Below are 14,276 nucleotides of genomic sequence, written 5' to 3' on the forward strand. Positions count from 1 at the left end.
GTCCTTATGAGATTATTTAGTATTTTGCTTCTAAGTCTAAGGCTTATGCATTTTTATAATGGATCCTTTTTATGGTGACTTCTGAACTTTTTCCTTTCTTTCTCCCACCCTCAGATTTTCATCACTGTGAATTGCCTGAGTACAGATTTCTCCTCCCAGAAAGGGGTGAAAGGACTTCCTTTGATGATTCAGATTGATACATACAGTTATAATAATCGTAGCAATAAGCCCATTCATAGAGCTTACTGCCAGATCAAGGTCTTCTGTGACAAAGTGAGTAAAGATCATAAAGGTATCTTTGTTATTAGATATTACTTGTAATGACATTTCCTCTTTGTCACTTCTCTTGTCTAGTGGTGTCAAGTTAATCACCTTATCAAGCACACTGGGAGTTGTAACCTTTCATTTTCAACTCATATTAGATATCCAGGGAGTCATCAGTTGACTTTTTTTTTTTTTTAGTCAATCATTTTACCACTAATTTAATGGCTGATTGACATTGCACTGTGCTATGAGTCTAATTCACTTAGATAAGTAAAATAATAGATTAATACTTTTTACTGGGTATAAGCCTGTCCCAGAGCATGTCAGTATATTTTATGAATTAAATGGTGTCTCATCTAGAGCTTTTGGAAATGGAAATGGCACCTATGAAATAAGTTCATTAGTAAACATGCACTCAAGAGGAGATACAGTTTTTTAATCTCTCTGAATCCCACCATAAGAAGATAGAGCAATTAAAATAGCAAAGCTTAAAATCCTATAATTATGTGACATGAGATCCTGACAAATCCCAAATATAAGTGGGACTAAACAGCAATAGTTTTGAGACCTGTATGATACCAGCATCATAAGGGAAAGCAATGGGGCTACGTGATAACCAGAGAACAGGAAACCTATAAAATTGCCCCAAGGTACTCACTAGGGAGTGAAGTGTGCCATCCAAGGATAGCATGTGAAACAAGGGTGGAAAGATTCAGATTCTGTAGACTCCAATTTGCTATTGTTGATAGATGCAAAGGGATGGAACGTTGAAGTGTTGGGGCTCTGAAAACTCTGGAAAGTTATAAAATAAAGTTCCCTTCTAGGGCAAAACTCTGCTCTGAGGAAAAGCTGCTGGGAGTAGAATCCAAGTTAAATCGGACTCCCTCTACTCCTCCAAAAAAAGGAAAGAGAAGTTCCAAATAAAAAGGATGAGGAGAAAGGATACAGAGTAAACAGATCTCAGGAAATACAGACTTTTTTGATATATTTTTTTTATCACTTTGTGAACACATCAGAAGAGAAGAAGAAAAAGCATGAGAGCTGTGAAGCTGGCAGAACGATCTTGGTCCACTCATTTTACTTAAAAATGACTATCAGAAAAGAAAAAGAGTTGAATCCCAACAGAGTCTCATGAAAAAAGATATTAAAATCAGACTGACATCCCTGGGGGCAATGGGTACCTGCCCATGAAACAGGTGACACCTACAGCTTAATGTTCCAAAATGAGCTAAATGAAATTAAGAAAATCATAGAAGTCATGAAGATCAACATAAATCCCATAGAAAAACTCCAGAGTTGTTTTGAGCATAGAATGATTTGAAAAGATTTGTGAAAGAATTCAGAAATCAAAGATTAAAATATTTTAGAAGTAAAGACTATGCTAGAAGCAAAGCAAGAATGAATAAATATACAAGAGAATGCCTTAAGAGAAATACAATTTGAAGCGGCAAAATTTTAAAAATCATAAGGAATAAAAAATGAGATGCAAAAGAAAATAATATAGGACAGAGGTAAAGAAGATCCAGTATACATGTAATAGGAAACTTTGAGGGAGAAAACTAAAACAGTGGAGCAAAACAAATGCTAAAATATGATAAATCAGGAAAACTTAAAATATAAACTATATATATATATATGAATATATCTATATTAAATAGTCTACTAAGTACTTGGGAAGATTGGCCCAGGATCATCAGTACCAAGTTGTTAACTTAGTAAACTTTAGAAATATTCTTCAGGCATCTAAGTAAAATGCAATAGAATAGAAATAGAATAGAATAAAAAGTCACTTGTAAGGAAACTTACCATCAAACTTTTCAACAGCACTCTCGGGTCAGGGACAGTTAGGTAGCCTTCACAACGTGGGGGACCAGTTAAGTCAATAGACACAGTTGTGTAAATGAGAAAAACAGTGGGTCAGTTGCCAGAGTCACATCACAGAAAAGAAGTAGAGAAGCCGGATGCAAATGCAGGTCTGATTCCAGACCCATACTCTTTGAATTAATAAACAGCTGTATACATAAAAAGCCAAAATGACAATTGATGATTCAAAACCTCAACAAAGAGCCAAGGTAGCCTTTAAAAACAAAAGAAAGCAAACGAAAATCAGTTAATATCTTTAATTTAGCATATTAAACATTACGAAAGCATTTTATTTTAACGAAAGCATTTTCAAATGACATATAACATTGGGCTTTTAAAGTACAAACAGACAGCGTTTAAATAGTTTGAATATCCTCAACTGTATTCCAGATACAGCAAGGAATGTTGCAGAATCCTCCTCTGAGGATCTCCTCCTTGAAAACAAGGCGTGGGATTACAGGCAGAGAGAAGGGAGGGAAGGATGGGATAGAGACACTGGGCAGTCCATTTACCTTTACATTGCTGCTGGGAATTGAAGGTGAGAAAGAGAGGCCTTAAGGAATGCTCATATAATTATTTTTTTCAACAGTGTTGATATGATAAATACTGAAACTCAAAGAAAAGGAACATGCAGGATAAATAGATAATGTTACATTGTTGTTCAGCTATGTCCTAGAACTCTGAGAAACTAGTGATATAAAGTGTTTCCAGTGGGTGGTGTTTAGCTTACTTATCCTGATGTTAAGGATAGGGAAGAAATCTCAAGCAGAGTGTATTAACCTTAACTGCTAGGAAAGTTTCGAATAACTCAGATACAAAATCTTATGCTGTAATTTGCCAGTAATATTTGCAGCTCTAATTTCAAAACCCAGACAAAACTTACTCCTGGGAGATGCAAAGAGAAAATGTTTAATTTTTACCCCTTTTAAATGAGGATGTAAATGCCAATGATTGAATTCTCCTCTAAAGCAAAAAAAGTAAGAGCTATTCCATTTTAAAATCCTGTTTCCCAGACACAGTCAAGATTCGTAAACAGATGGAGTTCTGCACTATTTATAGTCCTCCAGCTTGATTTATAATTAGCACACCTGTGAGAATCAAATAAAGACCTTCTCTATTTTTATTTTAATATTTTATACTTCTATGGAAATGCATTTTTTTTGCATTTAAAAAAATTTGGAATCTGTCTATATATCTACCCTGCGTTCATGTCTTTATATCTATGTTTAATTACTTCCATTAGCTTTCCTGAAAAACAAGAATTGTATTAATGTAAATAGTAAGTACATAATTTGTAAAACTTGAGAAATAAAGCCAAGTTCTTTTTTTATAATAGTTTTTTTCTCTTTATTAATTCTTGTTTGGAAAGATTTGGAGATGATGACTGTTGAAAATTATGAAAAGCTAAAGATGCCCCTGCAAACCATCTTGGTACATTGGCCAACTTTCATTTAGTTAAGGACACATTCTTAAATTTAAGAGAAATTATTTAAGTGTGCAGTAAAACAAAGCTAACCATCACTTCTCAAAAGGTGGCAAGACATTACAATATAATCAGGAAATCCTAAGGCATATTTTTTAAATCTAAGACTCCAAAGTGAACATTTAGGTAGGAAAGTTATTTTTAAATGATAAATTTGGTCTTTGTAGCCAATTATACTGTTCTGGAAGAATTGAACTTTTGTGCACTTTGATAAGAGTGGAAAGAATATCTTTTAGAAGCTTTAGGTCCCAAATATTCAAGGGAAGTAAAGGAATTCATGGAAGGTCATGTTCAAGGAAGCTTTCTCCACCTTAATTAAAAGTATCTAAGCTTCTGGAAAGTTATATTGTGAAGTCAAAGCTTTATTTTAGAAATGGGAGCTGTGGTTCTCCTAGAAATGTTTGGGTACTATCCAGACTTGTTTTGTCATGCTGATGATATCTGAGCATTCTGGGCAGGAGATTTCTTATATAGACATGGCACCAAGATTAGGCTCTGTAGGGAGCCACTGTAGGTTTTATGTTGATCCATTTGGTTTGGCATATCAAAGAATGCCTGTCAAATAATAATCAGGTTACTTTATTGCCTAAAAATTGACACTGAATATATGTAAGTCTTGGAACAAATTAATTGCAGGCTTTTTCCTCAAAGTAATAGTACAAAATAAAGCACCAATTTAGAAATAAAACTGCTTGACAAACCTTGGGGTGTATCTACAGTGAGTCATAATTTATGTAGATAGATAAAGTTTTAAATTTTTATTTGTATTAAATAATATGTTGTAGAGAACTCCAAGTACATAGAAAAACGTCTTATATGGACTCAACAAAAAATGAATGATAGGTTATATCTCATACCAATTTCAACAAGGCCATGTCTGTACATTAACAGTTTGTTTTTTTCAAAATATTATATATTATCTAGATACAAAACTCTGCAAAACCTTAATATATTATAAAGAAACTTCCAAAGGATGTATTTCTATATTTTTAAATCCCTCTTCTTCTACATCTCCATGGTTTATAATTATAAATGACAATTCAAAACTTTAAAATGAAGCACTATAAAATAATTACCCCCTTTTTGTAGTAAGAAGTTTTTTGACATAAAAACATCTTTAAAATATCTGGCTAAACTATTATATCTGTCCAGATCTTATCTATGTAAAGCTCTTAGAACTCACCTGGCACAGAGTAAGTGCTATGTAAATATTAGTTATAATTACTCATTTTTCAAGAATTAGCTCTAATGCTATCTCCTTTATGAAGCTTTCATTGCCCACATGTGTCCAAATCTCTTGTGTCATGGATTTACTTTGGCCAGAATTGGGAATCTTTTTTTTTTTTTTTTTTTAAAGCTAATTTGATAAGCAAAACATGTATCTCTGTGTTTTAATCAAAGGTTTGTATGTCTTTTTCTGGAAGTGTCTATTTCATGGCTCTGGTCCATTTTTTAAAGTGGTGTATTAGTTGTCTTTTAAATTTGAATCATTATTTATATTAAGGATTTAATACTTTATGCATTATTTTGTTGCAACTATTTTCACCAGTTTGTCCTTTGCCTTTTAATTGACTTTTTTTTTTTTTTATAACTGGATTAAATTTTTATATTTTCAAATCTTTTTTGTGTGAGATGAGTTAGGGACAGTTTTTAACTAGAGGCTGCCAGCCAGCACATGCTTCACCACTCCTCACCTATACTGTCACAAAGGGAAGGAACTGTAAATGCACATCCGAAATCTAGGGGAGGAGTCTAGTCTGGGGTGTGTGTCTGGATGTCACCTGTCTAGAGCATCATGGAAATAGAGGTGCAGCCGAACTCTTCTGCAGCAAGAAAGGAGAAAGAGAAGGGAAAAGAAAACCATTGGAACATCTGTATTTGAAAGGGTGAGAAGAAGAAAATGAGTTGGCAAAGCTGGCACAGAAGAGTGACAATAATAATGATAATGATGTCAGGGAATCCTTGTAGGCCAAGAAGGAAAGAGATATTAGGTGATGGTCAGTTGGTTACAGAGGGTAGAAAGCTAGCAAGAGAAGCCAATGATAAGGTCAGATTATCAGGAACAGAGGAGTGGAAAGGAGGTGAATAGATCAAACTTTTTTCCTATTTGGTTGAACAAGCACCATCTCCAAGCACTTGTGAACACATTAAAACAAAAACCAAAATCATACTTGTACATGCAAAGCGATCATACATCTTGTGTAGTTTCCTTAGGTCCTTCCTCATTTCCACTACTGTAATGATTTTTTTTAAATTTTTTTTTTTAAATTTATGATAGTCACAGAGAGAGAGAGAGAGAGGCAGAGACACAGGCAGAGGGAGAAGCAGGCTCCATGCACCGGGAGCCCGATGTGGGACTCGATCCCGGGTCTCCGGGATCGCGCCCTGGGCCAAAGGCAGGTGCCAAACCGCTGCACCACCCAGGGATCCCTACTGTAATGATTTTTAAAAGTTTCATGACATCAAGCAAAGGGAAAGTTTTATAGGGAATTCACACTCAACTTTCATGCTCTCTCTGTGCGTAGGAATGATGTTAACAGACCAATGCTTTATCTTAACGACATTTTATTATAATCACTAAAGTTACTTAAGCAGCCTCACTGTGATAGGAACTTGGGCTGGGTCTTTCTGTATGGATTCAAAATTGAAGTTGTATCAATAGACAGGATTTCAAAAAAAGGGGGAAATCCACAAGAAGTGGCATCACTCCGAGGTCGAAATGTGGTACAGATATATAAGGTTCTGTCTCAGCTTCAGAACCGAGGTCTGATCTCCCAGGAGGGGCAGCAGTGGAGCTGCCCACTCTCCCTTCACCCCCCAGTTTGTTTCTTATCCTGGAGACACGTCTGTGGACACTGTGTTGGCATGCTCTAATAACATACCTGGCGTTGTTTGCTTTTCCCTGTCAGGGAGCAGAAAGGAAAATCCGAGACGAAGAGAGGAAGCAGAACAGGAAGAAGGGGAAAGGCCAGGCCTCCCAAACCCAGTGCAACAGCTGTGAGTGTTGCTGAGGAGGGGTGGGCTCTGGCCAGGCCACGTCCACTAGGGGAACAGGTGGGAAGAAGTGGATGGTGGGTAAAACCATGGGCCTGTGAGGGATGGCTTGTCTTCCCTAGCTGCGAAGCCTGGATGCGTGGTCTCTGTGAGAAGCAGATGGAATCATGTAACCATAGATTGTTTGCGCTGGGAGGGACTTTGTAATCTCACGGAGACCAACATCTTCCTCCTCCAGACAAGGAACCTTGGGTACAGAGAGGGACAGAAGGGCATGAGGGGCTCCAGCTCAGGAGTGCTCACCCGAAGTTCACGCTCTCTTTGTTGTTTTGGCAGTGGAAGAGGGGGTGATAAAGTCTGTTCACATCTGTGGCTTTTGGAAAGATTTGGAGGAGAAAACAGGGAACTCAGGCTAGGGCTCACAGCTAAGAGTTTCTAGTCATGCATAACCCTCTTACATCCAGCCTCTGATGGGAAGTTGGCGGCAATACCGTTACAGAAGAAAAGCGACATCACCTACTTCAAAACGATGCCTGACCTGCACTCGCAGCCAGTCCTCTTCATACCTGATGTTCACTTTGCAAATCTGCAGAGGACAGGACAGGTAGGCTCTACCTGCTAACATCCACCTGCCGTCCCTCCCCCTGGGGCCGGTGGAGCCTTAAGACAGTCCCATCACACCGTGATGACCTTGAAAATAGCACCTGCACTCCATGCATTCCACGAAAAGTCAGTCATTCCATAAGAAAATGGATTTTAATAGAAAGGAATGTCTCAGGAGAGGAAACTGACTTAGTTTGGGGAAGAAGAGAGTGAGCTGATAGTAGTGAAGTGTTGACAAAGCAGTGAAGGGGAAGAAAGTAAGGAGGCTGATAACCTGAGGAAGTTTTGTGTTGTGGCTCTGGTCATGTGGGATGCGCCTGGTGCAGTAGAGCTCCACCTGATGGTGGGAAGTTGAACTGCACCTATAACTTCAGAAAGTTGCCCAAAAGGAAACACTTTTTGATTACATAAAACCATATAAGCAGTTTTTCCCTTAGTAAATTAACAGTTTTCATTGAATAGGTGAGTCACTTCACACCGAAAGAAAAATGAGATTGTAGACAAGCCTTTTTAAAAGTAATTCCTGTCTTCTAGTCATACCTACAAGCAAAATTAAAGACTAAAATTAAAATAACATAAACACCCAATAATTAACTCATTATGGTAGCTCAAGTTGATGGAATATTATGTGGCCACTAAAATTATAATTACAGAAATTATGTAGCAACATAGGAGCTAGTTATGATAATGTTCAGTGTAAGAAAAAATTAGAATACCTGTTTGTGTCTGTACCATGAATCTAGATATATACCTGAGCTTGCAGGTAACAAGAAAAATTGCCAACACTTGATGAGTAGGATTATGTGATGGATGATTTTTCTTTCTTTAGTATTTTTAGGATTTAGTATTTTATGTGATAAAATAGAATTGAAGAAAAGAACCTCCCTAGCATTAGCCAGATTTGTCTTTCACTAAATCAGTTAGGTTTTAGTGCATCGTGTATGGGCTAGTTTTCTTTTAAACTCAGAATCCTCTGAGGAAGAGTTTGTTTTGAGAATAGGAGCATACCGACATACTCAGGTTTTTCTTCCATTCCAAGTGTTCAGACACTCAGTGGAATTGACCTTAGTCAGGAGGAGAAATCATTATTGTCTCAACTTGTTCTTTCTTAAGAATATATTGTCCCTCCCCACGTTGTTTCATATAGGTATGAGACAAAGTACTTACACAACTGGGCTTCTTTGTTGCTGTTCATGACATAACATGGTAACAAAATACCTATAGTTTTTTCTTAGAGTGCATTCCACTAGAAATTAATTTAACATTCCTTTCTTGTCTTACTTGTTTGATAGGAACAAGGACACAAGGCAGAAGAGGAATGTTAGGATTTAGCAAGCTATGAGTGCCAGCACCTCATTCTATTTATTTTTTTAATTCCCAAGAATATGGTGATTTGTATATTTACAGTCTTAGCCCCATAGGATTTTGTGAAGCTGGGTATCTACACTTTCCAGAAGAAGGGACAATTGAGTTAAATTGTTCTTACTGTTCACCGTCATGATTCTGGCTTTGGCTCTGTGTCAAAGCTGACAGCCTGACCTGTTCTCTTGGCAACGAGTCCCTGAAATATACAAAGCTGTAAATGACTCTTCAGAGGAGCAGTGACCAAATCTGGCTGCTCACGACTCTTGAGTTTACTGGCCTCATTGGCCTCATTGGCCTCTCCATGTCCGAACTGGATTTCTAGCCTGTGGCCAAATCGAGCTGGATTCCTAGCCTATGGCCAAATCGGAAGGAAAATGTAGCCTTTACAGTTTTTTGGTTTTAGTGATTGCAAAGCAGCTCAGGCAGTGCCCCCAGGCCTCTGGCGAAGTTAAGTTCTACAGTCCGGGGCCACCCTTACAGAGCCCTCAGGCTTCCCCTGTGGCCTTGGAGGCAGAATTACAGGGGTCAGAGACGGAGCCTGCCTTATCTCTGGGCAGCAAAGGAACACAGTCCACTGTGCTCTGGAACAACGCGTGAATATTCTATGGTTGATCAACTTACTTGGCCAAGGTCAGGAGCACCTACAGTGGCTGGCTGGGACTGAAAGTCTACCTTTTCTTGGAAGAGCTAGAAAATAGGGAGATGGGTTTGAAGGCAGGAGGGAAGCCAGCAGTGCTATAAAGTTAGAAGTGGGTGTGGGACAGGGAGTGGCTGACTTAACATGCCAAACAAGATCCAGCATTAGCCTGTCAAAATATGGGGTCGAGGGTTGGGGGTGAGGGGAGAGGTAGGTGTTGGTGTGCAGCAACATCAAAACTGCACAGCTGGAAAGTGTTCAGCTCTTCAGCTCTTAGGGTCAGTGAGACCCCCCCGCCCCTGTCATGTTGAGGGCTCATGAGCTGTGGCACAGCAATTCCAAGAACATGGGTGGGGGAGTAGGTGTTTTCACTGCCAGCCCACATGTTCCCTTTTCCATTATCTCATCGATTCACATGTGGGTTGGAATCATCAGATAATTGTCAAAAACTAAAATCAGGGAATGAACCCAATGTGCAGGCACCGTGGAAATTGTTGTTAGTCTCTTTCTCTTCACATTAAATCCCAGATAGTCACCGAGGCTTTTCTCTGGAATGCCTTTAAAAACAAGTGATAAGGGAAGTTTGGAGAAATTGTGAGATACAGAGGCGTCATCTTTCTGGTCAGACTTCCTCAAGGAACCTGAACCCAAGGAGGACTTTGCTCCTCCCTCGTGCCCTATGGAGCAGTCTTCCCAGTTGTAGTTTGTAAACGGACTTCTCCCAAACCACAGGAGTGCTTGCTAAGAATTCAGGCTCCTAAGTTCCATTCCAAGTCTTTTGAATCAAAATCTCTGAAGAGGGTTCCAGGAATTCACATTTATAACAATCTCCAGATATTTTTTATGCATTCTAAAATTTGAGAAATAGTCTAAAAATTAAATTCCTGCAATAAGGCCTACAGCCCACAAGGAAGAAACAGTGGGTTGAGGGAGAGAAGTGACAATGCAAGGAACATGATAGGGACAGTGTCGTAGAGAGCATTCAAGAGGGCAGGAAAACACTTAAGAGAAGGCTGCTTCATTTGAGGTCACCAGTTAACTTGCAGGGAGCCCTCCATGACCCTGTCATATAGTCAGACAGGGCAGATACATTATGCTGCATTTAAAGAAATTGGCAAAAATCAGGCCAACATCAGGAGCTTTTTCCAGAAAATTCAGTTGTGTGACCAGTGATATGACCCAGGCTCCCTCACTCATGTGTGTCATTCCATATGCACTGAAATAGTCGCATTTCTAGAACGTCACAGTGGCAGATGCTCCAATGCCACATTGAAATTTGGGATATGGTGGAAGAAAACATCTTACCTTTGCTATTTTGTGTTAAAAAGAAACAAAGTATACAATACAACAATAGATACAAAAGATTTTCAAGAGGAAAGTTCCCTGTGGAAATCTGACTAATGACTAGAATGACTCATACCCAAGGAGTTCCAGGTAACCAGCTTCATTATATAGCAAAGTCTGGGAGTGGTGGCATCCCAGGAACTGCCAGGAGCCTTTAAGAAAGTGTGTAGGGAGGGTGTCAGTCTAGGCAGAGCTTTTCTCCCAGGCAACTGGGGCAGGGGCAGTGATGAGGTATACTAGCACCACAAATCACTTTGAAGTTAAAGTGTAAATGTCTGATGCTAACTTGAGTATTGTCCCAAACAAAAATGATCCAGAAGCACATAGATAAAGCTCAAGAAAGGCCCACAATTAATTTTTATAAATAATTGGCCCAAAAGGATCTACATACATAGCAGTTCCCTTCTGGATTTCTGTAGTTTCATAAAATAATAAGGATGCTGCATAATTTCTTTAAATCTGATTCTGCCTGCAACCATGCTGACCACCTAAGAAATCTATTCTCAGGGGTCTTCTGACCAGGAGGACCTCCTAGAGCTATATGATCTTTTCCCAGCCCGAAGACAGTTGACTCTAAGTGTTTGTGGTTGTGGGATGCCAGGACAGCCCAGGCCCTTTTGGGGAACACACAGAGGCCTGGGGTTTCTGCTGCATTGCCATAGGACTCTCTTGCTCCCCTGCCTTGCCAGAGTACAGTATCTATAGCTTGCTCACCCATGGACCCAATGGAATTGGTTACTCACAGGCCTTGCCCCAGAGCCTTTCTAAACAATGATTTTTAGATCCTGCTAAAATACTTCTTTAATGTCAAAGGCAAGAGCTGGCTTAGAACTGTAGATAGTCTGATCAGAATGACTTGAGCTAGAAATAATCAGATTTCCAACTTTACTTCCTTAAAACCCAAGAATTAACCCTAGAGAGAATATGAGGTTAAATTTGTCTTTCCTTGGACACACACACACACACTTAGGCATCATTAAACAGATTTGCCTTTTGTCTTTTTAAGACAGTGTAAGAGCCTAGGAAAGTATGTGCATCACGTAATATATTTCCATTTCTTGTGTCTGACCTATAGTAAGACTGTTGTTTTGTTCCCACAGATGTATTACAACACGGATGATGAACGAGAAGGGTAAGCACTCAGTTCTTTCACTTTTCACCCAAAGTCAGTTCATGTCAGTAGCCATGGCTCTTGGAGTACAGGATAACCATGAACTTAGGACTGAGAAATGAGAAAGGCTTGACTCTTGAGAACTGTCTGAGACGAAGGCTGGGGAAATGCTGTTCTCCTTCCAAGCCTTTCTTTATATCTCTCTCCCTCCTGTGATCTGCCTTTGAATAACTAGCTGTTTTTCTAAGTGACACATCTCTTTAATTCTACTTTTTCACCAATAGTCCAATTACTGAAATCTCTGGCCCCAATGCAGGATCAAGGTGGGCTTGAGGTGGAAACCAGGGAGACAGCCTACCCTGCTTTGTAGTGCTCTGGTCACCCACACAAACCTCTTGAAGCCCTCACTCTGGGAAACTGATCCTGGGGGTCAGTGGTGAGGCTGGTGTGAATGAAACTAGGCAAGCTGAGAGCCTAGTCCCTGTCCTTGGGATTGTAGGTAAGAGAGGGTTTACGTCAGGTCACTAAGGCTCCCAGGTGTCTTGCATAGTGCTTTCTGTGTATTTACTCACTTTATACCCTCTTAGAATTTTAGAAACAAAAAGGAATCTTCAAGGTCATTTAGCTAACCCTCTCTTCTAGGCAGTGTAACATGGTACACCACATTTTGGGTAGGTAGTCAGCCAGCTTCTACTTGAATACTCTCACTGTATGTAAGGTAGCTCATGACACCATTGGACAGTTGCAGCTCTCAGAAAGTTAGTTTATCTATTACACTGATGTCCACCTTCTTTTGGCTTCCACCTATGGGCTCTAGTTCTGCTTTTTAGAAAAGCCCCATCCATTCCTATTATTACACTTCAACATCTGCATTCCAGGGGATACCACCAAATTTCTAATCATTTCCTTAGAATTGGTTCTCAGAAATAAGTATCTGTTCTCAACCACATGAGTTGGAGATGATATTGAGATAATTTCTTCTTGTGACCTACACCCTATTTTTCTTTTAAAGCAATCTAGAACTACATTCATTTTTCAATATCTATGTTACATTACATATATACAACTAAACTTGTGGTTTGTGGTATATCTATATAAAATCTCTAGATCATTTTTTCAGATGATAGTCAAACCAGAGCATCCCTATGGTTATACAATGAATATCTTTATTTATAAAACATTTCAAGATGAAGTAAGTAGAACAGATATTGCTGAGTTCATTTCCTAGAGCAGAGTTTTAAACTACAGCCTGAGAACCAAATCAACCCATTGTCTATTTTTGTACAGTCTGCAAACTTTTTTTAAAAAAAATAGGCTCCACACAAAACGTGAAGCCCAATGCAGGGCTTGAACTCATGACCCTGAGATCAATACCTGAGCTGATATCAAGAATTGGATGCTTAACCAACTGAGCCACTCACGTGCCCCTGTCTGCAAACATTTTTAAATGGCTGAAAAAAAAATCCAAAAGAAGAATAATATTGTGCGACATGTGAAAAATAAATGAGATTCAAGTGTCCATTAAGTTTAATTGGAACACAACCCTGTTAATTCTATTATGTCTTACCTGTGGCTGCCTTGGTGCTACAACAGCAAAGTGGAATAATTGCCGCAGAAACCGGTGTGGGCTAAATATTTGCTCATCTGTCCCTTTGCAGAAAAAGTGTGCCACCCTCTGGCCTAAAGGATAGAGAATCACAAAGGAGTCAAAGAATCCCCCAGCTGGTTAAGAGCAGAACCTTGTCCAGGATCTAACCTCTAAATTCAGAGTTCTGAATTTTCAAAATACCTAATTGGATTATTCTTTTTATCTTGGCACATAGGTAATGTATTCCCAGTGGCTGGAATGAGCAGAAACATTAGCACTATTGGATTCTAATCTGCTGCTCACGTATTTTACAAGGGACAGTGTGGTGTCATGGAAAGAACAGTGGCTCTGAGCTTAGGAAGCCCACATTCTACTCCAGGGCCATTGCTTACCGATGTGAGGCCTTGGGCTGGCTCCTTGACCTCTGGCTCTCAATCTCCTCAGCTGTAAAATGAGGATCTTATATGAGGTGATCCTCGAGGTCTGATCTAGCACTAACATTCTCCTCTTCTCTTCTCTGGAAGAAGTTAACCTCATAAGGGAGAAGTGCCTGAGACCCCAGCTCTGCTTCACATGCAGAAAAGTTGACTTCAGCCTTTGTCCTTCCTGGCAGGTTGGCAACATTTAGGTAGCCAATTGACTTGCTTCTGACTCCCATGGCTTGGCCTCTCTGTAAGAATTACCCTCTGTTATTGCATCATCAGGAAGCCTGAGGCCCGAGTCTCCATCACTTACACATCTAATTAGAGTTCAGTTGAACACTGTGGGTGGCCTTGGAGCCTCCGTGTTAATACATGGTTGGTACTTGGCTATTGTTATATGTAAAAGGAATAATTAACACTCACTGGATATCCTGGCTAGGCACTGTACTAAGTAAGTGCTTTATATGCATTGTTGCAGTGAATGCTCCCAAAATTTCTATGGGGAGGATGCTATAATTACCTCCACTTTGTAATGAGCAGGGAAATGTGTTCTAAGTCATACAGCTGGCCGTGGTAGAGGCAGGATTGGAACCCGGTCTAGC

The 14,276-nt window shown here is 39.4% G+C and overlaps 1 protein-coding gene across 5 annotated transcripts in view; it reads left to right on the forward strand.

The window, feature by feature from the left end:
* The window catches only part of GRHL2 (grainyhead like transcription factor 2), a 157,959-nt gene that overhangs the window by 114,745 nt on the left and 28,938 nt on the right, over nt 1-14,276 (forward strand). For all 5 annotated transcript variants that reach the window (XM_038555223.1, XM_038555220.1, XM_038555222.1 and 2 more), the window contains 4 exons: nt 115-273; nt 6,520-6,607; nt 7,069-7,208; nt 11,654-11,685. In XM_038555223.1, the coding sequence (XP_038411151.1) occupies nt 115-273; nt 6,520-6,607; nt 7,069-7,208; nt 11,654-11,685 (419 nt within the window). The remainder of the gene's footprint in view (nt 1-114; nt 274-6,519; nt 6,608-7,068; nt 7,209-11,653; nt 11,686-14,276) is intronic.

Source organism: Canis lupus, chromosome 13, assembly GCF_011100685.1.
Source record: "Canis lupus familiaris isolate Mischka breed German Shepherd chromosome 13, alternate assembly UU_Cfam_GSD_1.0, whole genome shotgun sequence".
NCBI classification, from domain to species: domain Eukaryota; kingdom Metazoa; phylum Chordata; class Mammalia; order Carnivora; family Canidae; genus Canis; species Canis lupus.